The 26,307-nt window shown below is 38.9% G+C and overlaps 1 protein-coding gene across 4 annotated transcripts in view; it reads right to left on the bottom strand.

Moving 5' to 3' along the window:
- Positions 1–26,307, bottom strand: part of SRPRB (SRP receptor subunit beta) — a 35,811-nt gene that overhangs the window by 4,059 nt on the left and 5,445 nt on the right. Inside the window, exons 2-8 of one of the 4 annotated variants that reach the window (XM_050779656.1) lie at positions 22,210–22,393; positions 11,244–11,569; positions 10,603–10,697; positions 9,459–9,536; positions 6,159–6,241; positions 1,965–2,101; positions 414–468 (exon numbers count right to left, since the gene is read on the bottom strand). In XM_050779656.1, coding sequence (XP_050635613.1) covers positions 414–468; positions 1,965–2,101; positions 6,159–6,241; positions 9,459–9,536; positions 10,603–10,697; positions 11,244–11,397 — 602 coding nt within the window. In that variant the 5' untranslated portion in view covers positions 11,398–11,569; positions 22,210–22,393. Of the gene's footprint in view, positions 1–413; positions 469–1,964; positions 2,102–6,158; positions 6,242–9,458; positions 9,537–10,602; positions 10,698–11,243; positions 11,570–22,209; positions 22,490–26,307 lie in introns of those variants that run through there. The other 3 variants (XM_050779658.1, XM_050779657.1, XM_050779659.1) reach the window with 3 other exon arrangements.

Here is a 26,307-nt window from a genome sequence, read left to right as displayed (position 1 = left end):
ATTCTCAGTTTTTATTTTTTATTATTTACATGCATCCTTAAATACCGCTCCACATGCATTATTGAGTGGTGAACAAACACTTCCACTCACTGAAATAACACCATTCTCAAGTTGGCATGTAAAATGTTTTAGCTTCTAAAACCTTTCAACTATGAATGATTTAGTAACAATGGTAAAATACATTGAGTTTATGGTTTCAAAAAAATCTTTCCATGAAATTGTAAAATATAAGCATCCCAGTAAGTTTCTATGATTCCATTATTTTGTAAATTATTTAACAAATATGTATCACACTAATCTTCAGTCTATAATTGTGATAATCACATACAACCAAACAAAAGAAACGTGCATATGCTGCTTACAGTCTAAGTGTTAAGATATATAATTAACCAACAGGCCTCTTTCACACTTACAGTTCTTTCTCCAGCTGCTGCTGAATTAACTTTGCTGATTTTGCCATTGCAATATCTGTAAAGAAATAAAGACACTGTTGTAGTTTAAATGAGAATGGGTTTTTTCCCAAGACTTCTTACACAGAAGGAAAATTCCTACTTAAACCAGCAAGTTTCTTTTCTCTTTTTTTAAAAAAAATACCTTTTTTACTAGTTCCTTCTCTATCAAAGTAAGCTTTATACTTGCACTAGGGGCTTTCCCAAGATAATGCTTATAAACATATTATGCTGGTGACCCTAAAACTGACTTTAGCTTTCACTAAAGTTCTTCATACCTTACAGACCTTTCAATTCAATGCACATGTAAGTTTAGTCAGTTTAACAGAAAGAAAACCTACCAGTGCTGTGATTGTGAGAAGTGCCTTCACACACCAAAAGACAATGCCCTACCTGTCATTTAAAAGTCAACTTAGCATGTTTCCAGTTGATACTAAGATGATACATTTAAAGCATTAAGTGTACTAAAGGTAAGAAACAAGCCCTGGTTTGGCACAAAGCCCATGGCAAATAAACAATAACTCCCTTCCTTATACTCAATCAGAGAAATAAAGAGGTCAGGTAATGATGCTAATAACTGCATTCCTGATAAGGCATTATCAATATTAACTGGTCACTTCTGAGAAATGCCTTGGACTCGTCATAGAATCAGAATTTCAGATCTGAAAGGGACCTGAAGAGATCTACCAGTCTATCTTATTGTACAGGTCACCGAACTGAAGCCCAGTTTTATTGGGGATTACTGGAAAGTTTTCAATGGTTATCAGGTTAAAAGAAAACAACTTCAGCAAACTCCCCTTGATAAAATGTGCTGCTGACCTGCGGTTTGGCTGGGCATGGTGGCTCATGTCTGTAATCCCAGCACTTTGGGAGGCCGAGGCGGGCAGATCACAAGGTCAGGAGATCGAGACCATCCTGGCTAACATGGTGAAACCCCATCTCTACTAAAAATACAAAAAATTAGCCGGGCGCAGTTGTGGGCGCCTGTAGTCCCAGCTACTCGCGAGGCTGAGGCAGGAGAATGGCGTGAACCCAGGAGGCAGAGTTTGCAGTGTCCCAAGATCGTGCCACTGCACTCCAACCTGGGTGACAGAGTGAGACTCTGTCTCGAAAAAAAAAAAAAAAAAAAAAGGAAAAAAATGTGCTGTACAGTAAACTTGTTAAACTTCTTTGAAAGCAGAGACTCCCTCCTTCAAAACTGTGCATCTGATATCACATATTGTCAATCTGATGAACCTAACTTGGTAAGGTAAAATAATTTATAATTGGAAAAAACACTGTATCAAAGAAAAATCATTTAGCAGTCTCTTGGTTGTCATTCCTTGGTCTTCTGGTTAGAAGACTGGTGAAAAGGTAGGAGTAGAAATAAATTTTAAGATTAAAAATCCTTCAATTTATAGTTCTTTATAGCAATTATCTCTCATCCTCAATAACAACTGTAAATAATGGAAATAATTCTTAGTAGCAGCAATCCCCAAAAAACTCAATTATTATTGCAACAAAACATGACGGCACCTTGCTTATTGCAGGCTATCAAGAATGATGGTGTGTTCTTCAGACCCATACTGTCAATGAGGACTTGATACAAAAACTCAGCCACATCTTTCACCTCTCGCTGGAATGCTGCACTATCCACAACAAACACAATAGCCCTGGTGGAAGAAAAAAAAAAAAACTGGCACGTGAACATGTAACAGGACATCATTATCTTGAAAAACTATCCTGAATTTCTTCAAAGTCAGTCTTGGTGATTAACACTCAGCAGACACACATGCAGGTCTGTGCATATGTTATCATACAACACAAATCCTCATTTAACAAGGAACTATTGAGTGCTACTGTGTATCAATGACTGAAGCTGAAAAAAGACAGTAAGAAATGATGCCTGTCCTCCAAGACAAATCATCATATAGAGAACCATAGAAAAATGCCAAGACAGAACTATGCACACGTGTAACAGGAATAAAGAGAAAGATCATTTAAATGAGACCAGGTCAAAGGTAACTTTAAGGAGAATGTAACAGTTGAGTTGAATCTTAGACCAAAAATTGGGTCACAGACTGTCTGGAAAGTACAGGTTGAGTATCCCCAATCCAAAAATCCAAAATCTAAAATCTAAAACATTTCTGGTTCCAAGCATTATGGATAAGGGATACTCAGTCTACAGTATGTTCAAGGCACAAATACACGAAACAAATTCCCTGGGGAAGTCAAGGTAAGCTGGTGCACAGGGAGATGGGGAAATGAAGGAGAACCGAGTCAGACAGCGAAGTGTGACACAACGACCTGTGGAGTTCATGCTTTTCTGTCTTATGAAGAATACTGGTGCATAAATGGAAGACAAAGCAATCTTAGAGGACGCTTGAACTAGAAGCACAGTGACCAGGTAGGGCGTCACTTAACACAGCCATAGTGGGACCCCTCATGTGACAGAAAAAAAGAAATATCAAAGCTAAAGTGCAGCAGCCCAGGGAAACGGTAGACAACAGGTCTTAGGGGGCCGGGTGTGTGGTGCCTCACGCCTGTAATCTCAGCACCTGGGGGGCTGAGACGGGCAGATCGCTTGAGGTCAGGAGTTCGAGACGAGTCTGGGCAACATGATGAAACCCAATCTCTATTAAAAATATAACAATTAGCCAGATATGGTGGCGGGAGCCTGTAATCCCAGCTACTTGAGAGGCTGAGGCAGATGAGTTGCTTGAACCCAGAAGGCAAAGGTTGCAGTGAACGGAGATCATGCCACTACACTCCAGCCTGGGCGACAAAGCGAGACTCCATCTCAAAAAAAAAACAACAAAATACCAGCCTTATGGGCAAGGGTTTGAATGCCCAGGTGGAGATAAGAGACATGCAATGGCCAACACGCAGCTAGGGAGCTAGAACCGAACGCCCTGTACAAAGCCTACAACTTAAAATAGTCTCAGGGAGGTCGGGGCTTGCAAAAAAAGTTCCCTTAGAAACACCAGGCCTCCACTGCCTCCCACAGATGCAGGGTATGAATTTATAGTCTCCAGGTATAAGACCTGCAAGGGGAAAGGTTTACGTAAAAATTGGGCCAGACTTATTGAAGCCCTATGGCCCCAACAGAAGGAATTATGAACTGCTTATGGAGCAAGGCTTTCATATCCTACAGGATTAAAGAAGACCAACCACAATATCAATGATGTGTCACTCTTGAAGAAAGGTTCTGGATCAAAAATTACAAGGCACAGAAGAAAATAATTATGAAGGAGAATAACTGGCACCCCAAAGAGAATAATCAGCACCCCAAAACTAGGATAATAAAGCTATCTATCTATAAAGTAAATGTTTAAAATTATTTAAGAAAATACTACAAACTACAATAAAGAATAAAATAATATAAAAAGAAACAGGCTGGTTTGAAAAGGTAAGTATTTTAGACAAATATAGTAAATGATATTAATAAATCAATGGAAAAGTTAAGCAGAGATTATGCTCAGCTGAAAAGAATATAATAAACTAGAAAACAAATCTGAGGGAATCTTACAATAAGCGAGGTAGAAAGATTTGTAAGATATGATAGAGAGGAAATAAGAAAGGCAGAATAATAAGGTTCAATAACATTCATAAGATTTCCAGAGCGTGAGAAATGATAATGGGGGAAACAGCACTACCTGGAGAAACGATGGTGAGAATTTTCCAAAACTGAGGAGAATCTTTGGTCTGGAACAGCACACCCGAATTCCAAGAATGATAAAGCTAAATCCATCCTTAAACAGAAGAAAATCTATCCCTGGATAGGTCAAATCAGGCAGACTTACTACAGTGAGATGACAATTAGACTGACTGGCAACAGCATTCTCATCTGCAACAGATGAATGATGTCAGGAGTCATGCGGCTGCCACCCAGGACTCTGCACTCAGCTAAAACAGTCATTCCAAAATGTGGGCCAAATAGAGATACAAATGAACAAAGACTGAAAACATTTGACTACTCATTACCCTCTCTGGAAACACTTCTAAAAGATATACTCAGTGAGAGAAAACTGAATCTAAAGAGAAGTAAAATTCAAGAAGCAATGGGGAGCAAAAGACCATAAACATAACATCCTGGTAATTCTTATCACTGAATGTAAGAGAAAAAAAAAGTATGGTTGGGGGTTAAAAAGGAACATAAATAAAAGGAAGATGTGAGGAAGATCAAAGTTGGAGTGTTTCAGGTTCAGGAAAAGGAAACTGCTATTATTGGTTTCAGACACTCAAATAAGCAATGTTTTAAAAGTGGGGGAGGGGATGACGATAAGAACAGCAATAGCATATGTTCAAATCAGGAGAGGGAAAATAGCCACTAGGGAAACCTGGCAAAGCAAGACAGCAGAATTTTAAAAAGTCACATACCAATATAGTAAATGTCTTTTCAACTTGCATGTATCATTATTATAATGTATTTGAACTAAGTTTTATCTTCATATTTTGCATGTTTTATTTACCCAAAATACATGAATCACAGAGTAGTTATACTGCAAATCATAAAATATTTAGAACTGGCAATAGAAAAAGAAAAAAAATTAATTGGAAATAAAAACCCAATTATGGCAAAATTTACCAGTTCTAGATTTGTCTCAATTATCCAAGGAATAAAAATCACATTCTTATCTGTGACAAATTGTTCATCACCACCATCTTGTGGGCAAAGATGCAATAATGAAATTTCAGTCTAGCCATCTTCAATAAAAGGCAAAGAATCAACTACTTCATTCCATCAAAACTAAAATGCTGCCAATTAAAAGACATTATTTTAGGGACTGCTAAGAGAAAATATTGCCAATTAAACTATGACACCATCAACTGTAAGATATATTCCAAATTCAGAGATAATAAAATGTGTCTTCAAATCAGTGAAATGTGGCATACTGATTTCCTCTTCAGTTTTTATTAATGTTAGAGACCAAAAAAGAAGCATCTGAAACTGCAGCATAAGACTTTTAGGGAAGAACTTAAGAATCAATAACACCAGGGCACACACTAAAAGAAATATGGAAATACTGTTCTGTACTTCTTGAAACATCAATTTTAGGTTTTGAGAATATATATGGGCTGGGCGCAGTGGTTCACGCCTGTAATCCCAACACTTTGGGAGGCCGAGGCCAGTGGAGCTCAAGACCAGCCTGGCCAACATGGTGAAACCTCTACTAAAAATATAAAAAATTAGCAGGGTGTGGTGGCGTGTGCCTGTAATCCCAGCTACTCAGTAGGCTGAGGCAGGAGAATCGCTTGAACCCAGGAGGTGGAAGTTGCAGTGAGCCAAGATAACACCACTGCACTTCAGCCAGGGCGACAGAATGAGACTCTGTCTCAAAAAAAACCAAAAACTATATATATAAATGATGTTGGCATTTAATAACTTCTAGGATTCAGCCCAGCCTTAAAATTCTTTTTTCAGATTTTAATAGTCATATACATTATTAAATTCATCTTCAGAATAAATGCAAACATTTAGTAACAATGACAAGGGTTAACATTTCCTAAACACTAAAAAACACTTTTTAAGCATTTTAATCCCAAAAAATCCTCATAATCCAGGTGAAGGTGGACTTGCAAGCCAGAACTGGCTGACCCCAAGGTCACCTCAAGGCCTACCAAAGGATACCAAGCTGCCTCCCAAACACCACCAGAGCAAATCACATGAGTGGCTTTGATATACAGATACAGACCTAGACAAGCCCATTTCACTTCTTTCCTTCTTACCTGGCTGAAGACTTAAACCGCTCTAAGAACTGAAGCCTCAAACTCTCATGGCCGGGGAGGTCAATCAAGGTCAGACTATTGCCCTGGGGATAGCAGCAATAACATTAATGTTTCAGTAGAGTTCCACGTTCACAGTATAAACCTTTAGTATCATATTTTGGCTACCAGACTGGTACCTAATCAATTAATCAAACAAATGTTCACAGAGCATCTTCTACTCATAAAACACTAGTCAACGTTCTGGGGATGTAACAGTGGCCAAAGACACAGTTCCTGGTCTAGCAAAATTTATGAGAAAGGTGAACATAAAGTAAAATTACACATAAATATAAAATGGGAACGTTGATAAATGTTCTGAGGGTACAGGAGAAGCCTGTCTGGGGGTGTCAGGGAAGCATGATCTACCTGAGTCAGCTTGGGAGATAAACCAGTGTGAGTACAGCAAAGTAGGAGTACAGTATGAATATAAGCAAAAATGTGAAAACAGTAACAAATACTCATAAACTAATAATGTAATATAAGAACTTACAATTTTTCATAGAGCTTATTACTCTTACTGGGATCTCCAATCTTTATAACAAAGTACACTTTAATCATTTCCACGCTTAATCTAATTTTTAAAATATTTATCTTCCAGACACATCATTTATTTGTTCCAACTCGATCAGTATTTGTATCAATTCTGGAGCCCCTATTGAGCAAATCTATGATGCACCCTAGTAAGTTCTATTCACCATTCCAGGCCGCCATTCTTGAATATAAGGTCAAGGCCTGGAATGGGAATAGAGCTTATATTCAGTGCAATTGTGGCTGTGCTCAACAATAAGACTCTCAGATGTGGCCTGGTACATGCAGCAGACCCACTGATCATTTCTTAGATGTTCTACATTATCCACAGCCAACCATACCCACAGTTCAGAAGCAGACAATCTGTACAGGTTTAACACAATTCCAGCTGGGTTTATTATGACCTTACCTTTCACATAGCCTGTGCATTTCTTTATAGACAAATATAAATGTTTTTTATTAGTCCCTCTCTTTTTTTTAAGGACTGTTAAGAGTCTGGAGACCCCAGGTTGGGACTTATTGCTCCATTTCAAAAGCAACACTACACCACATACCCTAAGCAATTCGGAAGATACATTACTAGGTACATTATTGTCTAAAGAGATGAGATCGAAAACGTAAGGGGGTAGGAGGAAGAGTGAAGAAGGAAGGGAAAAATGCTCTAAATATTCAGTAGAAATAGAGATAGAATAGAAATATAGACTAACAGAAGCCACATATGTAATTCTAAATATTCCAGTAACCATAATAAAAAAGTAAAAAGAGATTGGTAAAATTAATTTTAATAGTTATTTAATCTAATATATCCAAAATATTACCTTTTAACATGTAATGAAAAAAAGAAAGTATTAATGATACTTTACATTCTTTTTTTCCATACTAAGTCTTCAAGATCTGGTGTGTACTTCACATTTATAGCATGCCTCAATTTGGACTAGCCCTAGTTTATAGCTCAACAGTCACATGTGGCCATTGGCTGCATATTAGAAGGTACAGATCTAAAGTGTATCCTAGAATATCCTACGTTAAAAATCTAGTGCAGGTACCAGATGACCTTCCAAACCTGGAATTTCAAAATCTGAATCCTTGGGAGTTTAGAAAGGTCTAGGCCACAAAGAGTGTCATCATTGAAAAAAATATATATCTCTCTCTAAGATATTTACAAATATGTCCCTTTATCTTTCTTTACAATCTTTAATTCTGGAGGCCTGAGAAAGGGGAAAGAAGACAAAGAGAAGAAGAAAAGGTCTCAAATCACAATTCTAATTCATCCATCTATCCATCCACCCACACCCTCCAACCAGCCCTCACTCCACTCACTCACCAAAACTTATTACATGGCTGGGCGCAGTGGCTCACGCCTGTAATCCCAGCACTTTGGGAGGCCGAGGTGGGAGGATCACTTGAGGTCAGGAGTTCAAGACCAGCCTGGCCAACATGGTGAAACCCCATCTCTACTAAAAATACAAAAATTAGCCAGGCACGATGGTGGGTGCCTATAATCCCAGCTACTCAGGAGGCTGAGGCAGGAGAATCGCTTCAACTCCGAAGGCAGAGGTTGCAGTAAGCTAAGATCACGCCACTGCACTCCAGCCTGGGCAACACAGTGAGACTGTTTCTCAAAAACAAGCAAATAAACAAACAAACTTATTACGCATTACAATTCGTTTGGTCTCGCTCTATCGCCCAGGCTGGAGTGCAGTGGCACAATCTTGGTTCACTGCAACCTTCACCACCCGGGTTCAAGTGATTCTCATGCCTCTGCCTCCCGAGTAGCTGGGATTACAGGCACCCGCCACCATACCAGGCTGATTTTTGCATTTTTAGTAGAGACGGGATTTAATTATGTTGGCCAGGCTGGTCTTGAACTCCTGACCTCAAGTGATCTGCCTGCCTCGGCCTCCCAAAGTGCTGGGATTACAGGCATGAGCCACCAAGCCAGGACCCGTGATTCCTTATATTTGAAATATACTCCTATATACTCTGCAAGATATCCATTGCAGCACTGCTTGTAAAAACAAAGGTTATGATAACAAAACTAAATGTCTATTAACACGGTCCTGATTAAGTAAGAATTTAATTGTGTGGTATAGCAACAGAGTGGAGTACTATGCAGCTCATAAACCAACCAGGTGGTACTACGTATACAAATATAGGAGAATAAGAAAAGCCCAAGTCGTATCAGCTGTATGAAAAAAAATAATGGGCAGAACAGTATTTAAAAAGAAAAAACAATAAAGGATATACAGACATGTTTATATAAGCACAGAACATCTGGAAGGCTACACACAAAAAAAGTAAGTTACTGCTTCTAAGGAGAAGACGGGGTAGTGGGGAACGGAAAGCAAAAATTACTTTTCACCAAATATCCTTTCTAACCTTTTGAATTTTTGTACCACGTGCATGTATTACCTATTCAAAACATAAAAGGTTTAATGCCCACTCTTAAGAACTCACTGTAAAGTTGGAAAGAAGACACAGAAACAAAAAATAAGAATAAAATGTGATATAACATTACTGTACATTAAGGTACAACAATGCAGAGGAGGGCATGATTAAATCTACTGTACAGATTGTCAAGAGCAGAATTTGTCACAAAGAATATGTTTCTCCATAAAAATAAGCTACAAATGGTACTTACATCCTCAGATGAACTCATCCTAAAAATGTCCTTAACTGACACACCACAGTAAAGTAAGACTGTCAGACTCCAAAACTCCACAAACATCTTACCCTGTTATTGTTGACTCTGTATACAGCAGAGCTGTCAGTAATGGAAGTCTGAGTGTCTCTGTAAAGGCCTGTTAACAACTGTAAAAAAAACAAGATGGGAGATATTCAACATTTTAATAGCAAACCAAAATTGAGTTATATTATTCTAAGTCTCCCAGGTGTAAGGTTAAGTAAATGAATGCTGCTTGCAATAGGTGAAAAAGACCATATTAATATTTTTTACCTGTAGAAAAAAAAATCGAATTAATTGCAAATTTTACTCCTTAATGGTATAAAAATAACATTATTCTCAAAAGACAGTTAGTGGCCAAATTTCCCAATCTTCTGTAAAGATTTTTAACCATCAAAAATGATTTGAAGCCTGGGCAATGTGGCGAAATCTCATCTCTACAAAAAATATAAAAAATTAGACAGGCTATATGTCGCACGCCTGTAGTCCCAGCTACTCGGAAGCTGAGGTGGGAGAATCATCTGAGTCCCAGAAGTCAAGGCTGCAATGAGCGGAGATCTCGCCACTGTACCCCAGCCTGGGCATTGGAGCGAGACCCTGCCTCAAAAAAAAAAAAAAAAAAAAAAAAGATTTGAGCTATTTCTTGAATGGAAGGGAAATAATTTATACTCTCAGAAAGAAAAGTTAAAAAGCAGAAAACCTCTCCTATTCACCATGTTAAAACACACTATTAAAAATACTAAATGTATTAAAAATAAATATTAGTAAAAAGAAGCTAACTAGCCCACTATGTCAAAGAAGGATCATCCTGTGAAAAAGTGTCTTTGATAAACTCTCATAAGAATTTGTTAACCAAGGAATGATAAACTGTAGACCACTGGCTTCTGTGCTTTCTGCTATTCTGGAATGAAACTAATTAAATAAAACCCTTAAATGTGATAAAGACTAAATATCAGCATCTGGCAAGGGCAAAAAAAAAAAAAAGAAAGAAAAAAGAGGAAAAATGATCAACATTTCTCAATTATGGGTTTCTAAGAGTCTTTCTGTTCTCCCAAGTAAGTCAAGTAAATTTGGTAACTCTCAAATTTACCAGCATCAGCTTCTTTTAGAAAATAAACCATGAGATGACAGGAATACTGGGATGCTATACAATTTTCTATTAAGCTTAACAGGGGTGTAAATGAAATCATTTACCCTGACAAAGAGCAACGTTTTCCCGGAGTCACAAAGGCCAACAAGAAGAACAGCTCTCTGACTGCTCCTTCTGCTCCGGATTAACTTCCAGAAGACTGTGGAATAGAAAGAAAAACAACAGAAATTACGCCTTGGCAATCAGTATATGTGCATGGCTGGGGTGGGGAAATTCACAGAAGTCTGTGATGAAACACCTCATTCACCTGGAACTGACTTTTATCATAATGGTTACTATTGCTGTTGTTAGGGGCCCACTGAGCCGGGCGTGTCAACTGTCAACTTTTCTTTGCACTCCTTACTCTGACTGGGGACTCAAGTGCGATCCTCACTACCTTGGTATAGGCTGAAAGTTGCTGTCAAGACCCTGAATCCTTGCACTGAGAACAGCGGAAGGTGGGGAATAGCGAGCGCACTCAAGCACGACAGGGAAGATGACGAAGAGCAATCCGCGCCCCAAAGACCAGGATGTAACTCCGGGGGTCGCCCGGGATCTCCCTTAACGCCCCGCTGCTGCCGCTGCTTCAGGCGAGAGGGTGGGGTGTAGACTGGGTGGGTCTCACCCTCCTGATGCCCTCAAGGCGCTCTCTCAGCCCGGACCTCTGCCCGCCCCGAACCCGCCATAACCACCGGCCGCCTTTTACCTAGCGTCAGCAGCACCGCAAGAACCGCCACCACTACTGACAACAGCGTTGGGTCCGTTTGCTGCAGCTCCTGCCGCAAGGAGTCTAGGTAGGGCTGGAAGGTGCCCCCAGCACCGCCGCCATCTGCCACCCGGCGCAAGTCCGCGGAAGCCATGGATGAGACGCGTGGTCTCTGGTACCGCAAAAGCGACGTGGCCCTGCACTCTGCGCAGGCGCAGGGAGCAGAGCCTCACGCGAATGGTGGTTCCTAAGCCTTAGTCTCGCCCTCAGCCGCGGTGATCCCCAAGTGCCTGATGGGAGTTGTAGTTCTCTGGTACTCGGTCCTCCTGCAGAACGACAGGGGCAGACAGGTTATTGGTCGAGGGACACACACATCTTTGAAGATACGAGTCAGTCGTCGTCACGTACGTTATGGCTGTTGAAAGAATGATGAAATCAATAAAATGAATGACTCCCGAAACTACCACTGAGGATTTCCTGACCGTCGCTAAGTGACGTGAGACTTGTGAAGAACTCAAGCATCCTACAAACATTTAATCTTAATTTAATGTGGCAAGGGATGTGCCAGATGGATGCGCGGAGCGATGCGGGAATACATAATGGGACGCAGAGTCCATCATGAGTTCAGAGAAAAGCTTCTGGAAATTCGAACTGAGTCCTGAAGAACGAGTTAGCATGTGCGAGTGGTTAAAGGAAAAAGAGGTGCTGTGCAGAAGAAAATGAGTATAAGAAATGATGTGCGTGGGAAAGCTAACTAATTCAGTGCCCCTACACTGTCAATCTAGGGCTGCAAACTCAAACGTCTGCATTAAAGGAAGCAACTAGGAAAGTCAACGCCCAGGAGAGCTGGGGCTGTTGAAAACTGCAGAGGTTATTTCTGCTGAAAGTGGGGCCGACCCTATTCAGCCAGGTAGGTGTTGTGGGACCTAGGTGGCCAGTTCTTCCAGTTTTCAAGAGAAGCAATAAAGGCAGGTTTTTATGGGAAGTTTTCCACTTTTGAAATTTTGGTAGGTAATTGAAAGCATTCAAAAACTTGTGGCCCAAATAAAACACCAAAAGTGGCCAACCTCGATGGTCCCAGTTCACAGTCTCTGTCATTAAACAGGTTGTCATTGTTTTAAAATGTACACATGATTTAATTTAATTGTATGACTCAGTAGAGACACGAAGATGTCAGTGTCACTGAAAGATTGAAAAAAGTTACTACAGTTCCACATTGCCATTGAAAAAGTTGTCAGAATCAAAATGGAGTCACTTTATTTATTTATTTATTTAAATCAGAAAAATGGAGCTGGTGAAAGGCCGTGGAGGGAGGGTTCTCATGCACTAATGCCTGATCACAAAAACTGTCACAGAAGACTGCAAAAACCACAACCGTGCACAAAGGGCATCGCAACCTTACACACAAAAAATATGTCTGTGAGGACAGCTACCCAGCAACTGCCTGTCCAGCCTATTACTGATGCTATCCTTGCTGTTTGATCCTTGTAGCCGAGGATAATTATCTCAAAACAGTTATGGAATCTGACTCATTTTTTCTTTAAAAATCTTTGTCTTCCTTTACACCTCCCTGAATGTGCACATAGGTGAAATGGCATACATATTCCCACTGCAATGCCTACTCGTGAATAAATGTTATTTTCTTTTAGAGCCTCCCTCTCTGCTTGTCATTTAGCTTGATAACACTCAGGGCCACACAAAACCTCAACGTGCACAGGGACAAGGAAAAAGAGAGGAACTGGCATTGGACCTGGTGACTCACAGCTATTAATCCCAGCACTTTGGGAGGCCAAGGCAGGAGGATTACTTGAGGCCAAGAATTCAAGACCAGCCTGGGCAACATAGTGAGACCCTGTCTCTGCAAAAAAAACCATTTTTTTAATTAAAAAATAATTAGCCAGGCATGGTGGCATATGCCTGCAGTCCCAGCTACTTGAGAGACTGAGGCAGGAGCATTTGAGCTCAGGAATTCCAGGTTACCGTGAGCTGTGATCACATGCGACTACACTCCAGCCTGGGCAACAGAGCTAGACCCTGCCTCCAAAAAAGAAAAAAAGAGAGGAACTGGGACTCTGCCTTTATTACTAATGTGTCAGCAAGTAGCTAGATAGAGACATTTTTGATTGGGCAAGAAGTGAAACACAGATGTTAAGGGTTGTGTTAGGAAGCTTTGTAATATGATTTAGGCACACCCTCAAAAGCCAGGCCACAGGGGAAATGTAAACAATGTTGGCTGTTAGTTTGGCCTGGTGATGAATGGATGCCAAATCATCAATTATAAAATCTATAAATATTGATTAGAGCAGTCATTTAAGTAGGAGTGACAGGAGATGAAGCTAGAAAGATTGGCAGGAATCAGACCAGAAGGGATTTTGTGTGCTATGTTGAAGATTTTAGAGTTTATCCAGAATGCAGTAAGAAGTTTCATTTGGGGTGATATAGATAATTGGCAGATCTATGGAGAACTAACACTTGAGAGAGAGAAAAAAAAAAACAACTTCAGGCAGAGAGACCAGCTGAGAGCATTTAGGTAAAAGATGCAGTATTTAGGCAAAGGATGCTCAGAATCTAATACAGAGACAGAAATAGGTATGAAAATGAGGGCACAAATTTGAGAGATGTCTGAGAGTTAAAATACATAGGATGTGATTAGTTGGATATTGTGAATTAAGTAAAAGGAATGTTATCAAGGCTGCATCCTAGGTGGTGGGTGTGGGTGACTAGGAAGATGAGAAAGCCATTAAATGAATTAGGGACCTCAATGGTAGGGGGCTTGGGGCTGTGGATCCAATGTAAGAGTAGCCAGAATGAAAACTGTCTCTTTTCTATATGTTGCGTTTCAGGTGCTTCTGGGAAATCTAAAAACTTTTGTCAAGCAAGTGATGAGTAAACATAAAGTTCCACAAGTATACACTAGGTTTTCATTTGGGAGTCAGGAATAAATAAGTGGTCATTAAAATCATGGAGAGCATGAAGAATGAGGAAAGGAACCCACAAAAAAGCCTAGGAAGGAAGAGTCAGTGGCACAGGAGTAAAACAGACATGTCCTATAAGTAGTCAGTAGCATCTTCTGTAGCAGAGAGACTCCTTTGACGAGGCTTTGAATGAGTCTGAGCTCAAGGGGATAAGCAAGAGATGGGGGAGTGTGGGGATGGAAGCAAGACTATGGTGTATGGGGAAGACAGTGGGGCATGAAGATAGTTTCTAATGTTAATGAGCACTTCCTGGTGCCAAGCATCATTCCAAATACTTTTATTTATTTATTTTTTTTTTTCAGGCAGAGTCTCACTCTGTTGCTGAGGCTGGAGTGCAGTGATGATATGGCTCACGCCTGGAACTCCTGGGCTCAAGTGATCCTCTGCTTCAGCCTCCCGAATAGCTGGGACTACAGGCACGAACACCATGCCCAGGTAGTTTTTTTATTTTTATTTTTGTAGAGACACAGTCTCTCTCTGCTGCCCAGGCTGGTCTTGAGCTCCTGGGCTCAAGCGATCCTCCTGCTTCAGCTCCCAAAGTGGTGGGATTACAGGCATGAGCCACCACGCCCTGCCTAATGTATTAATTTGTTTAATTTTCACACTGACTCATTTTCTAACTTTACAGAGGGGAAACTGAAGCAGGGTTGAGTAACCTCCCTAAGGATATATAGTAATGAGCAGGCTTGGGACTTCATCCCAGGCAATGGGCTTCTATCTACTTAACTGTATGCTTTAACACAGTAGGATTCATTTTCAAGGCATTTTTATTGATAAAGGTAGGTGATAGGAACTCCAGATCAAGGAAGGATGGTTAAGATGTGAGGCTTAAGTAAGTAAACCAACTACTTTATTTTAAATTGCCAATTTCAAAACTATCAGAACTGGCAGCAGTCATGCCACATTCCATTTCTCTTATTTCTTATGGTCCTAACCCCTGCTCTGTATTCACCACTCAAAACACACATACACACACACACCCCTTGTATAATATAATCACTGATTCCTCTTTAGAAAAATCACTGGATATTACCATTAGACCTCCTGACTGGGGACTAAAGATGCAGGGAAGAAGGAAGGGCCAGACACAGAGAGTTCCAACCCTAACTGTCTTAACTCTCTGAGAATATTCGATCAGAGCTATGTGAATGGAAGAGGGCTGCCGTGGTGGTGAAGTTGGGAAAGGAAGAAAGAAGGTTTAAGAAAACAGACTTTTTTTCTTCAGTATGTTTCCTGGGCAGAAGAAATGTGCACAACTCCCACACTCAGAGAGAAGTGAGCACCCCCATTCTCAGGAATGAGCAGCAGGGGTGAGATTAGCTGCTTCCCTGTACTCACCCATCTTCATCAGGAGCTCTGTGGGCACAGATGCAAAGGAAAGACATGCGATGCTGACTGCTGCCCACTGGTAAGTTTTTAGTTCTTGATTCCACTAGCAGATGGAGAGTTACAATGAAACCAATATAGTCAGGGAATTTTTTCCTTCTCTTCCATAAACTAAAATGTCCCACTCACCAGACACCTTCTTCCATCTGCTCCCCAAAGCTCCAATGTACAATGGAACATACCTCAGACCTAGGGATACCAATCATGGGACTCCCCTGCTATGGCTTTAAAAAAAAATGTTTAGAGGATTTTTAAAAACAGAATTTAACACATGCTTATTACATTAAAAACTCAAGCAATAATGAAAGCCACAGATCACCTCCATTTTTCTACCTATAATATCTGATAAATAATATTTCAGACATTCCTCTGTACATATGTACTAATAAGAAGGCTGTATGGATAAGAGCAGTAAATACAAATGAACACATTATTTTTAAAGAGATTATAGTACGCACCTCTGTATTCCCGGTCCCTGAACAGTGCCTGGCTCATGGGAGGCACTGGTCAACTGTTGAATGAATGATCCCAGGCCTACTGTGTCCTCTGCCATACCCCAGGCTCCTGTCTGACACCCTCCTGGTTCACATCCCTGCTTTAGCGGGTTTGGGGATGTGTCACCCTAGCCTAACAAATTTAATTTCTAATTTTAGCTTCTTCGAAAGTGGGATCTGCTGGTAAGAATAATTACATTTGAAGGCCAGGCATGGTGGCTCATGCCTGTAATCCCAGCACTTTGGGAGGCTGAGGTGGGCAGATCACAAGGTCAGGAGATCAAGACCATCCTGGCTAACACGGTGAAACCCCGTCTCTACTAAAAATACAAAAAATTAACCAGGCATGGTGGTGGGCAGCTGTAGTCCCAGCTACTTGGGAGGCTGAGGCAGGAGAATGGCATGAACCCGGGAGGCGGAGCTTGCAGTGAGCTGAGATTGCACCACTGCATTCCAGCCTGGGCGACAGAGTGAGACTCTGTCTGAAAAAAAAAATAATAATAATAATTACATTTGAATAGAGGCACCATTTAGGATTTTCTCTAACATCATTCAATATTCTTAGTCAGATATAAGTAGGATCAGTCGCCCACATCCATCAATCACACTTTGTCCAGACATCTGGCCAGACAGCTTGGGCAGCTCCCTCCTGTCTCTTAAAGGACAGAAGGGGAGAAAGGTGAGTCTACTGGAAACACCAGAGGTCCTGACAAAGAGCTTCACTTCAGAGCTGACTTGCTCACTTGATTGCACCATATCTAAGCTTATTCAGCTCTCTGATACTGTGGACAGTCCCACAGCATACATTGTAACAATGTAATCATCCATTCTTCAGGTGTAGGCATAGGGAGGATCTGGCTCTATACCAAAACTGCTGGCTCTTAGCAGGCACCCACTTTGCACTTATTTAAATGCCTTGATCTTGGAAGGAAACACCTGGAGGTCCTGGGTGGTCCCTATCTGCTGATGGAGCAGCACAGTGTGAACAAATGATGCCTTATCCTTTTGAGACCAAGGAGGAGGATTTAAGGCCAGGCCAGATTACAGCCCTGAGCCTCAGTCACAGGCAGCCTGGTACTACAGAGGAACCGTGCCACACTTCCAGGTTCTCTCCTGGGGGAAGAAGGAAAATGGTGTCAGCCACAGCTGTCCTGGCTTTACTCAAAGCGTGCTGTCATTACTGCTCACTGGCATGTGGAAGTGCACATGCTGGTGTTACAGTGATGTAGACGAGAAGAGCCACCATGGTGTTCTACAAGGGAACATTCCACTCACTTCTGTTCATCTTTCCCAGCCTTTTCCACCCAATGGCACTTTTTCCTTCACATTCAAGTATAACTTTTTGTCTGTTAAACACAGAAGGGGCCTCTTCTACTTTAAATCCTTCCTGATATTAACAGAATCTAGCTGGGACCTTTGTAGAATTATCTGGGCATACTTTCCTTAGACCTTAAAATACACAATTGCATAATACCAGGAATTGCAAAATTCAGATTATTTTACTATTTAACTTCTCCCTGAGAGCCACTTGAAAAAAGTAATTGAGGTAATAGATCTTCATTTTGAGAAGTTGAATGGTATATAAAAATGCAAAATTAAAATGATTATTTTGTTCTCTGTCCTTCCAAGGCTACTGCTTATATGTAACTGTCCTTTCACACACACGCAAGCATATATGTTCATGATTTTTATTCAAATATATGATTATATACTATATATCTGATTATGAAACTTGTTTTACTGAACCACCTTTCCCCAGCAGTTCATATAGCTCTACTGCACTCTCTGTAAATGCTGCGGGGTAGGTATCCCAGTGTTGAGATATGTCCTAAATTACTCTGGTCCTCTAATGATGGAAATTTAGGATTTCATATTTTTTTTACCTTATTATAAACACTCTGTGAGAGTACTTCCGTGGGATATATTCGTAGAAGTGCAATCGAGAATAAAGGACATATGCATTTGAAGGATAATAGATTTGGCAAAACGTCCCTCTAGGGAAAGATTTCTCCAATCTAGAGTCACATCAAAAGTAGTAACAGTAACCGTTTTCTCTGTTCCTTTCCCACCTCTGCATGTTAGCAGTTTTTTAACTTTAGCTGATCTAAAAAAAAATGCATGTTCTCATGTATTCTATTTCTTTAGTTATGAGTGAGTCGCTTCCTATTTTAGATGTGTGTTGGTTCTATGTATGTTATCTAGTAACTGTCTCTAGTATTTTTTGCCTGTTATCACAATGTTCATATCTTTTTTAAGGTTTTAAAATATCCTTTATTTTTTAAAAGCTAACATGTGCATTTTAGGAAAATGGAAAACACATGAAGCAAAGAGCAAAGTCATCCACAATCACAGGCAGTTTACAGTTTGACTTGTCCTTCTAGGTCCTGTGTGTGTATAGACACAACATCCAAATTTATGGGATTGAGATCATGCAATTTTATGTGTCATGCTTTTTTACACATAATGAATATTTACCAATTCAAAATCCTAAAGCTATATGAGTATTTTGATAGTCAAGAAAACACTACACCAACTCAATCTATTAAGAAAAAATATAATCCTGCCTTTCTTGGGACAAAAATTTTATAAAAGACAAAAATGGCATCACACCTCCAGATAAAAGCATTGGCAGAGTTCCAATTAAAATACTGCATTCCCTTAATGTTCAATTTAAAATGAAACATAAAGCAACAGAATACACTAAGTATGTTTCTAAGAGAATTCATTAGCAGATCTATACCATTAAAATATTAGCAAGAAGGTATATTTTCATTGAATTACTTAATGTATTCCTATGGTACAGCCAAAAGAGATGCACATACACATCAGTGGCTATCATCAAAATGTAAATGTATGTCTGCATATATCTCTCCCCCCTTTATACTTCCTTTTGCCCCTCTGCTGCCAACCTAATGAACAAGTCCTGATATACACTGCTCAGTGGTGGTTTAACAATTCCATGTCCAACATGCATCTTTTCTATCGATTATAACAAAAACATATTTACAAATTGGCTAATTAACTAGCTCTATTTTTAATCATACATTGTCACCTCAGGACATTCATAAAAGTTAGGTGTTCCAAAAAATAAACTCTGTCCACAATAAATGCGGGCACTTTACCAAAATGCTGACAGACCTATGGCTGTCATCTCAAACTATCTTCTGGATATGGAGATACTAGTGAAAAGCCCTTCCCTTCACCCTTCCTCTTCTCCCATGCCAGTGACTAAGTACAGGACTATGTCTAGCTCCAAGAGGTGTTTTAACAAAGGTTACTCCCAGAAGACAGGTCTTCCTAAAAACTAACAAAAGGACATTTATAAAGGGATATTTTACTACCTCTACTTTTAAACTACCTTGAGCATTAAGACTTGTTTATTCTTTAAAACACATCAATATTAACTAAAATTCACATACAGAACAATGGCTAGACCATCTGAACTAATCTAATTCACGGGCCCAGAACCCTTCTCCCTGCATACTTCCTCCTCCTCCCGCCTGCCGCCACCCAATGAACAGTCAGCATCAAGTTTAAAAATTCCATTCTTAAATGCAACCAGTCCTAGGAAATAACAACCACCACAAAAATGTATAAAGGGTATTACTTTAGCCCTCTATTTTTAATCTATATTGTGCAATTTTAAACACCTAGAAACACTAGGAGTTTTAAATAGGACTTGAGTTTTCCACTTTATACACAGTAGCATTGAATAAATGGTGCACATACAAAGCACAGGCTATAATTTGAATGTGTCTTCTAAATAGGAACATGGCCTAGAACCCTTCCCCTTCCTACCTCTATCAACCCAGTGGACAGGTATAAACATCTCTAATACTTAGAGGGAATTTTAACAATTCTACTTTTGAAGTGTTTTTAAGAACAATCTTTCCTATGAATTTTAACATAAAGTGTACTCAATGTATTAGTTTACTAACTCTAGTTTTGTTATATGCTGGCAACCTCTTTAACATCCAGAAAGACTAGATATTATAAATTAGGACACCATCCAATGTTATGCGATTGGGATCATACAGTATGTATCACGCTTTTTCACACATCATGAATATTTACCAATTCAAAATCCTGAAGCTATGTAAATGTTTGTTTATATACAAAGCAAAGTCAAAGGAAATGCAGATATAAGGGACAATAGTCAATTGTGTCATACTGTAAACACGCTGGTATAAAGCCCTTTGCACTTTCTTCTGCTCCTTCCTCCCTGAATCAGCATAAATATAATATGAAGTGGTTTGATCAATTTCCAAAAGACAATATTTCATAAGAAGCAAAAGGGTATCTACAAAATTTGTTATTTACTACCTCTACTTTTAACATACTTTGTGCACTTCTAAACATCTAGAAGACTAGATGTTTCAAATAAGGACTTAATTTTGTCCACTATATGCACACTAGTGTTAGCACTGGAGGGTGTCCAGGTTCTTGGCTTCTTGAACAAATAATTGGACAAAATGCACAAAGCAAGGAAAGAATGAAGCAACAAAAGCAAAGATTTATTGAAAATGAAAGTACATTCCACAGGGTGGCAGAGGGCCTGAGCATAGGGGCTCAATAGCCCAGTTACAGAATTTTCTGGGGTTTAAATACCCTCTAGAGGTTTCCAATGGTTACTCAGGGTATGCCCTATGTAAATAGAGAAGGCATTTCCCATGATAGCTGAAATGTTTCCATTTTATTTAGTTCTAGGAAGTCAGCATGCATCTGCTGTATATTCCCTGCCTCCAGATCCTATTCTTCTGCCTCATTTCCTCCAGAGATGTGATCCCTATAAATCTTTATGGGAGGTGGAGGGGCCAATGGTCTTTCTCCTGTAACTGCTGCATGCTGCCTTGAGGTGTAGTCCCTGCCTATTGAGGATCACGGAACTCCTACCCTGCTCTGTCTAGTGAAGGCAGGGTAGCTCCCTGATGGCCAGGGGTGGTGGAACCGGCTGGAACTTTTGTTGTATGATCATCTGAAGCTTTATGGTCTTTTGGCGAGAGGAAATGAATTTGGTTAAAAGATTTAATGGGAACTTCAGAGGGTGGATACATATGCTATCAGGAATGTTTGTTATAGAGATTTGTAGGAGAAAAACAAAACCTGGCCTGTGGTCTGTTTTAGGATCTATGTGTTTGCTTAAGGTCTTAGCATAGGTGACTCCATTTTGGTTTGGTTTAGTCTGTTGGGGCCTAGTGCATGAGCTTAGTCCAAAAAAAAATGGCCTCCCATAATTTTGTTTAAAAAAATTTCCCTTTTTCGGTCAGGTTCTCACTTAACTTAGAGTGTGACCAAAACTTAGGGCCTTACTTAGCACCACTCTCAGTTACCAACATTTTGGGTTTTTGGTCTCAGCACATCATTCATAGGTTACAGTGTCCTCACAGTCGCACATTTCTTTCAGTTCTTGTCATTCCAGTTTAAGAGAGACCATTTGACATTCTAGAGATGGCTGTATGCAAACATTTAAAACCTTTGAGAGAATATAGCACACCAGGGAGACTATTATTATGACTATCAGGAGGATAATACCAAAGTTGTGAGTACACTCCTTATCCAGGGTCCCCATAAACCAAACCTCCTAAACTCAAATAGATGAAAGAATGAGCTAGATAAAGAGACTACTCACTTAACTAAGCAGTCTCTTCATTAATTCGCTACAAATGAATCTCGGTAATACCTGATGTTTTCTCCATAGGCCTTGAGTGCCGGCAGCTGCACAGATACTCTTCTGTTTAGCCAATTCTATTATTTAGCATAACTTTCTTAAGAGAATTTAGTCTATTATGCATCCATAACCTTTGTAGTAAACTGCTATAGAGCCTATTATGAGGGATAGATTTCTAATCATTGCATCTTTTATTCCAAATCATGGAAAAGGGACCTAAAGCTGGCTGCAAAATTCTTCACAAATAAAAGTATACCCCATAAGTGTACGCAACAGATCCATTTTCCACTTCTATTTTTCATAGAGGCATAAGCAAGGAAAAAATATTCAAAGATAAGAGTCTCATGATAATAGAGAAGTCTTGATTCATGATCTTGGGAAAAGCTGTTCACATCAAGGATGCCATCTTCTTCTTCAAGAGAAGCTTCCCTGGTTAGCCTTACCTTAAGGGTTCCAATGGGTGTACAGGTCCAAGAGTGTGGAGGCACTCTTCTCAGTTGTGAGATCATGAACCCAAAGTTCAAGGTCCAGAAGTTTTGCTGTAGTGTGGATGGCAAGGACAGTCTTTATCTGATGTTCTCAGAAGATCCAATCTTCGGGTTCTAGGTTGTGAAGGAGTTGATTGTCCTTAGTGAACCATAAAAAGCTGTCTTTACCTTGTGAAAATACATGGTGGCATAATAACTTAGTGTTATAACATCAGCCCTCTTGCATGGGAAAGCTTTTATACAACCAGAAAACATGCACTGAAAATAACAATTGAATTAAATCCCTCTATAAAATGTTTAAATGGCCCATCAGGTGACCGAATGTACCTGAAGCTTTTATTGTTTTCCCAGAAATATGGGACCAAACATTTGTTATAAACTATTTTAGCAATTTATAAGTCACCACATCAATATATTCATTTCATCTTTTCCATGACGAGTCATATAATGCAGAAATTTTACTAACAAAAGCTTTAAGGACTGAGGAAGGAAAAGGTGGCCATCCTGGTTCTCCATGAGTTCATGCTTAATTAACATTAGACTTATATCCTCTTGAATACCAGTTGTTTCCCCAAATTAGGTGCATAACACTGATAACTGATAGGTTATTATAGGTATTTTGATTTAGATGATGGAATGTATCAAATTGTATATCTAAACAGTTTCAGTATCAGCTAATTTAGCATGAAAATCTGGCAAATTATTTTCTTGGTATTTAATTAATTTTTGTTCTAGTTGGATTAGCAGTTTTACAACCCAGTCAGTCTTTTCATTAAAGTTCCAGCAATTCTTACCCAGTTCAAATGACATGATTCTAAACTTATTAGAAACCTGTATTCAAGAGTGCTTTTTTAGGGTCCCTTCCAATCTTTTATGAATCTCCTAAAAGATACCATATTCTAGGACTTTGCATGCTTGTGAAGTTTTCAGAAACTGCATCAGTATTAAGCAATTAACTGTGGAAATGACTTTAAATAGTTATAGTTAAAAACATAATCGACAAGGAAATTTAGTTATTTCTGTGGTCTACATAATTATGATTGATAGCATATACTCAGACATATTAGAATTTTAGAAATCTCATACAATTTTGGAACATATATTAATATTATTCACTAAAATATAACCTGAAGAAGATCAATTTTTTTTTATTTTTGACATTGCTTCCCATGTAACTGAACATGCCAAATAATTCTGTTCACCTCTCTTTTGGATGCTTTAGGGGCCCTCTGCAGCATCTCAAAGTTAGAGGTTAGAAAAAACAATTTTGAAGCTGAAATTTGATTTTGGGAAGCCTATTAAAAATGGTAAAAGATTTAAAACACTCGATATTATGAAATAGAATTCCAGGTTACCATAGTCATTCATTTAGCAAAATGATGACTCAAAAATGTGTTAAAAGGCAAAAACCTTTACTTGTTGATAGAGGGAAGACTTACTTTCCAAACAATCTGTCTCTTGTCTTTCCCTTCCTTTTTTTTGGTGTGTGTGGGGGTGGGGGGGTAGTTTATTCAAAAGGCAAACAAAAATCTTTCATCATCTTTTAATATTGCATGAAAATCTTGTTCAAGAGAGAAAGTCAAATTTCACCTTTGCGTTAGTGTACTATTAATGTCAACTCCAATTTTTAAGAAAACCCTGTAGACATATCTTTCCAATCTTAATCGGTTTGACCATAAGGTGAGATTCTCATAAACCTTATATAACCCTTTAGAAATTTTTGTTAAAGAGCAGATCAGTGCTTTAAGAAAACCCTGTTTGTGCTTTTATTTTGATGTTCAATTTATGGAAAAAACAGAAAATACCCCTTTAAATTTAGTCAATATGTTCACACACATAATTTTTTACAATATTAATATTTATAAATCTTCCACAACTCATTCAAACTTTTAGCTTTGTCCGAACTTAAAACAATCCTTTAACCCTTTAGGCAAAAAAACAAAATCTACATTCCCATGCCTTGTTATAATCTTTCACTGAAAATGCATTCACTTTTCTTACATACCCTGCATGTAAAACTGTTGCTTCAGTAGTCTCACATGTTATGATGTTAACTCTTAGCGAGTTTTACTTTTGGTGAAAACCTTAGTAAGTTCAGGATTTTAATTATTTATTAGGTGTGGAGTCTAGGACCCAGACAGAAGTACACATAAGGTCTGACTCTTTCCAGCATCTACCTAGCTGTAAAGCAGGCAAGTTGTACAGTTAAGAGTCATAGTGGCATTTTATAAAGCATTTAGGAGTCTTAATCACCGTTAAATTGTATATTTCTTGCATACATTCTCTTTTGTAAATTATTTCATGACTTACACAGACCATCTATGACATGTTTGGACTTTCTAACTTGTCCTAAACATCCCTCTTTTTTAACAACCACTTATTTTACTTTAGGATAAGAATTTATGATATAAAATCCTTTCTTATATAAAATCTCCTTTCTTTATAACTTTCTTTGCATAGCTAGGGGGCATAGCTAATTCTATTTGTCCCCAGGCCTTATCTAGAATCTAATGCTCCAAAATAAATTGAGCAATTTTTAAAAGTCAAAGAAGCAGCTTATGACCTTAAAGCATTTCACACACCGAATATCTGACCTGCATAATTTAGACTAAATATTTGCATTTTGAAGATATTTTTATTTTACCAATAATCTTTAAGAATGTCTTTATTTCCCAAAGATTACTTAACTCACATGAGGTAAATAAAAGGCATTACATTTTTTACTTTTCTGACAAAATATTTGATATGAGCTCTTATTATTATTAAACCAATTAATTGATGCTCTTTTATAGTACACACACAGCACATATAAATACACAGACAGAAAATAAAGGATTCATTCCCTAAGCCAGGAATTGAACCCTAAACCCAGGCTGCCACTGTAAAAAGAGAAAGCATGGCCACATGGTTACAAGGTCAGGCTCCCAAAGACATGACTGATCAGTCTGCTGGGATTTCTTGAACAGCAGGCCTATGGGGTCCTAAGCACACATTTTATTCTAAGGTACCCCTCTTTATGACAGAACAATACAGAAAGACACAAAGCACACCAGATTCACTACGGTTTAAGACCAGCCTCAGAATTCTTTTTTTGTATTAATCAAAACTTTACAGAGGAGACAAACAGTGACTTTTACCATTCATTTAACCAGTTTGCACAGAGAGACAGAGACCAGAGTCTGGCTGGTAAGAAATTCTTACCCTTTTGCCAGTATGCCATGTTTCTGGGTTCTGTCTCCCAAAGTGGCCCTAGGAACCCTGCTTGACTATATGCAAACAAATACATTGCCATGAATTAAGAATATTCACAGATAGTTTATGAATTTTGGAGAAAATGGGCAGAGAGAGAAATATGATTGAAATTCTGTTTATGAAAATATACTCAACACATTTAAATTACCAGGAAGCCTAAAATCCAACAAGTTAGTTAAAAGTTAAAAAGCTAGTGTGCTCCATCAATTCCTTGCAGCCTGACAAAGGTAGCCTAGGAATTCCAGATAAATGGAACAAATGATGACTTGCTAGAAATGCACAGGGAACAAAATAACTATTCACAGAACCAAATAAAAGCCTTCCACTAGAAATTTTTAAAATACATATATATATATGTGGTTTTATATATGCATACACAAGCAAAGCCAGAGGAGAATAAATAGCAAACAAATGAAAATTAGAAGCAAAAACAAATAGGAACCCAACCCTAAATTTTTCCTTCTCAATCTACCCTGGAGGCTATAGTGTTTACCCAGGGCCCCCCAAAACCCACATAATGAATGTTTTATTCCTGATACACAATTCAGTATCCTTAAGTTCACCAATATCACCATACATCCTGTGCAATCAAGAAATACACTCTAGGCCCATAGCCAATAAGTACTCCAGTGCCAGCACTGTCCACACAAAGCAGTAAACAGTGTGAAGCAATGCAAGCATATATGTGAAATTTGGCTTCACACTAAATCCAGCTTCATGCTTAACTGTATTAAAAAGGAATTGCCAAACTGCTAATGCATTTCTTTACAATGCTTATTTTACTTTAATCAAGACTAAGAG

The sequence above is a fragment of the Macaca thibetana genome, chromosome 2, assembly GCF_024542745.1.
Source record: "Macaca thibetana thibetana isolate TM-01 chromosome 2, ASM2454274v1, whole genome shotgun sequence".
Classification (NCBI taxonomy): domain Eukaryota; kingdom Metazoa; phylum Chordata; class Mammalia; order Primates; family Cercopithecidae; genus Macaca; species Macaca thibetana.
This window is presented reverse-complemented; position numbering and strand designations above follow the sequence as displayed.